Below are 4,232 nucleotides of genomic sequence, written 5' to 3' on the forward strand. Positions count from 1 at the left end.
GTGGGAGTTTCCCCCCACAGAGGGACAAAGGACCCCCTGATGATCCTCTACCTAATCACATGAGCTGTCTTCAAGCTGTCTTCGCATGAGACTCAAACAAGTCCAGACGCTTTTCTTTCCAAGCTCCTTAGACTACGATGACCTGGATGACTGAGAACCTTCACAGACGTTTAGGACCACGTGCCTTTAAAAGGCCAAATCTGTGCAAAAATGTGATTCGCTGTCATTTTCTGTCAGGTCACAGTGTCATGACGTTCTGATGGCAAAGGCAGCATGTATTTCTCCTCACTGGAAGATCTCCAATCAAAGACAAGAAGCGACCTGCCTAGCCTGCCATCAGCCTCCGTTATAACTTATTATTGTACATGAATGATTGAGGAGCGTCTCGCTGCTGCACACAGAGGATAGTCTTTACTCTGCATGTCTTTATCGTGATCTGTCTCTCGGTGTTATTGGATGGGAAGTAGACGGTGATTAATTATCTTTCTTCTCTGTTATGTTTTCTGTCTGTGTCTCCAGGGAGTTTTTCCTGCCAGCTACGTTCACTTGAAGAAGGCCATCGTCACCAACAGAGGGTAAGTGTGTAAACCTGCGACACTACACTGAGCCTCTGTGAAACCTCAGGCTCGGTTAGACTCACGCTTTCGATGAATTTAACACCCTCACTGACTCCAGCATCATGTTTCAGTTTGAGGGCTGAAAGCAGTCGTGTTGAACATAAAAACAGCAAAAAGCATTTATTGTCCTCTGAGCCTTTCTTTCTCTCCTGTTACTCATTCAGTCATTAGTGTCTCTTTTCTGTCTGAAGAGGATTTTAACCAGAGCTTCACGGACCGAGCGTCGCTAACAGCCTCTGCTGAGAGTGACAATACGTTATACTGCCAAACGTATTCAGTCAGCCCTGCATTTGTTCCAGTCACTTCCACAGGCTTTTAAAATAAATGCAAAGTTTCCTTATTGTCTGACTCACTAATGAAAGCTGCACATGTGGCAGCTAATACCTGCAGGCCAAAACGATCGAGTCTGTTTTTTGTCATAAAGTAGAGAAAAAGTGTATTATTCGAACCACCTGCACATGTGGCGTGGTTTGCAGCACACATGCACACGGTGAGCCACTGCAATCATCTGTGGGAAACCCAGTCTTGCTTTTAAGAGCACCAGCTCTGCACTTGTTTTCAAGGTACTAATGAGGTTAACATCTTGGAGAAGTTGCCACAGTTTTTCGGTGGACTCAGTCCGTCTCCGAGTCTTCTGCTTGTATGATCCTGGCCTGAGCCTGAGATGTTGATCTGGGCTCTTTGGCGCCCTGCTTCCTGCTGCAGGACTTGCTGCTCTGCTTTCAGCTGAAGAACAGTCTTTGTGAGTCTGGCTGCATGTTTAGATCGCTGTGAGTTTGGGGGCCGATCAGACTCCTTCCTGATGGTGTTGTGAGATAACAATCATCGAACATGCCAAAAGCCTTTCGCACCATACTGTATGTCATCATCTTTTAGTCACTCCAGATCTGATCCGATTTGAGTCGCCCTCGTGTACCGAATGTGGGATGATGCCACAGTCGGGTAAATTTTATATCCGCAGTGCTGGGAGGCATTTTTCTTCTTCTGCAGCTAAAACTGTTTAGGAGGTAATTTGATGAAATCTGCTTTTCTGTTGGGATCAGTTGTTTTGAGACTCATTCTTTCTAAATAAGGTATAAACCTCCTTTTTTCTCATTTCCTTCCAAGTTCAACTGTACATATTTTAATACATTAGCATAATTATTTGGAAAAGCTTTAAAAAAACCCAAAACAAAACAAAACCCTCCAAAATTCAGATTAATCAGCGTTACAGAGCGTGTCGCGATTTGCATAAGAGTTTTTTAATTAAAGGCAGAGAGTAAATTAATTGGAATTAGTGAATCTTTTAGAGTTTCAAGTAGGCCCCCGGGGCAGAGACGGAGAGTTGGTGTATTTTACTGAAGGAAGATGGAGGCTGCTGCATGATGACAAACATAATTAAAGACTGTTGATCAAGTGGGTCTTAAAGCAGCAGAGCTTTCGATGTGCACGTGGGTGTGTGTGAGGGAATAAGAGAATTACACTGTGTGTGTCTTCACTGTACAAACAAATGAGCCATGTTCAGTATGAGTTACAGACACTCAAGGGGTGGTGTAGGTGGAGGCGTGTTGCTTCAGGTACCAATTAAAATCCGTACTGACAAACAGAATAAAGCTAGTACTTCATGTTTTACCTCAGGGATGATACGCTGGACCGTGCATGCACTTGATTGGTCAGCTCGGCATTACATCAGCTCGTGTTGAGCCAACTTCAACTCTAAGTTTTCTTGCTGGAGCTCCCTGAGCACCACCTGCTCCCTGCTGCACGTATTCTAACTCACTGATGTTTCTTCTCAGTTCACGAGCACTGAACAAAATTTACTGTGAGAGAAAATCTATTTGGTGATTAGACCCCGATGACCCAACGTGTCATTACGGGATCCCAGCGGTGGCAGGATTTAGGACGGGACCCCTGGAATCAGGACGCTGGTGATTTAGATGGAGGCTTGGATGGAGCTCTGAGTGATTCGGGGGAGGCGGAGATGGGGAGGAGGCTGGTTGCACACATGAGAGCCTGAAAGAGAGAATGACAATGAGGACCGAGATATAATGTAATGATGTAAGTGTTGCGTTTGAGAGCGTGGGAAAGTGGAAGTGATGTAAAGAACAGGAAAAAAGACAGACATATAACTTAGGCGTAAGCTTCATATAATTATTGAATTATGTACATCAATGTTTTACATTACTGCATTAAAGAAAACGGGATGTGATCACAGTAAAGTGGTACACCCACCAACAGGTCTCGATCGCTGTGATTGGTCTGCTGGGTAAAAGGTGACGAACAAAGAGTTGACCATCCAGCACTGCTCACAGCACCAAGGAGGTTTCTGCTCTGCATGAAGCAGGCAGCAGGACATCTGTACAGTAGATGCTTCTGAGCTTTAGTGAACCTTCTTTTCATAAAACTTCCACTTTTACTGTCCGGTGAGAATCAGTGTAGTCACTCTGCATCCTAGAAAATCTTTAATGTCTCATGTGTTTGAGACGGCACGGAGAGATTTGAATATCCTTATGTAAAAACTGCAGCATGAGGTCAAATGAGTTTAGCGGATTTTAATTTGTTCCTGTGGAGTCGGCCTGCCTGCGTCCCTGAGTCGATCCACCAGTGTGCAGCAGCCTGCAGGTTTGTGCCAGGAAGCTCTCAGAGCTGACATTTACAATTATCACAACCCTGCACTTCATTACTACACATGGAGAGAGAAACCTACTGTACAAGTGCACGCGACACATTTATAGTAACGGTACAAAAAGACTTGAACAGCAAAATGCACCAAAAAAACCTAACAACCAAAAAACACTTGCAGGCGTAAAAGAATGAAATCAGGCTCATGGCTGAAGTTAAATGAACACTTTGTGTAGAGCCTGAGTGAGCTCCTCAGTGAGTCTGATCACCTGCTTACTGTTTGTTTGCAGCTCCAGTCAGACCCCAGGACCCGACTCTCATCAGGTTTTCTGCACAGTGCATGTGAATCGATTATGAAGTGACAGATTTTTAACTGATCGTTTGGTCAGTTCTTTTCTGGCATTTTGGCTCCACCTGGACTGACGCGAGGTTTTGCTACATGGAAAAAAAAGTTTGTCCAAATGAATAAAAATGACTGTTCAATAGCAGAAGGTAGCAGCACAATGTTCCTGAGAAGCACTGAAGCATCTGAGGCTGGGAGTTTGTGTGGCTCCCTCTGCAAACAGTCAAACAGGCTGATGGGAGCAGCAGGTCAGTAAAACGCTCTACAGGCTCGTTTTTAATCCTTTATTCCAACAAGTTTAACAAGCAGAATAATTCAAACACTTCAGGCAAGTTCCACTTCCTTTCAAGTTTGTGTAAAGAAACAACTGAGCTGACAACTCGGTCAAAACTACCAATAAACTGTCATTAAATACAATATACTCCCAACTGGGTTAGGGTTCATATTTTTATTGGGTTGATAATTTAGATGAAGATGTCATTTTCTTCCCTACAGGTCCAGTATACCCAGACTTTCTCTCTAATATTGAACCTCATGATTAACAGCTGAAAGTAACAGTAGCACGCTCCTGAAAAGCACCGAAGGCTCAAAAAGAAACACAGATGCTGTAAAACGTACACTTTTTGCACCATTTCTTCTACATTTGAAGGTTTAATACGAGGAGACGATCT

General features: G+C 43.9%; 1 protein-coding gene across 1 annotated transcript in view; it reads left to right on the forward strand.

Annotated features, from left to right (window-relative positions):
* LOC102207162 (dedicator of cytokinesis protein 3-like) overlaps nt 1-4,232 on the forward strand; it is a 248,678-nt gene that overhangs the window by 107,204 nt on the left and 137,242 nt on the right. The window contains exon 4 of the mRNA XM_013912880.1: nt 520-575. Coding sequence (XP_013768334.1) covers nt 520-575 — 56 coding nt within the window. The remainder of the gene's footprint in view (nt 1-519; nt 576-4,232) is intronic.

The sequence above is a fragment of the Pundamilia nyererei genome, unplaced genomic scaffold, assembly GCF_000239375.1.
Source record: "Pundamilia nyererei isolate P.nyererei 1_Seehausen unplaced genomic scaffold, PunNye1.0 scaffold00105, whole genome shotgun sequence".
NCBI classification, from domain to species: Eukaryota; Metazoa; Chordata; class Actinopteri; order Cichliformes; family Cichlidae; genus Pundamilia; species Pundamilia nyererei.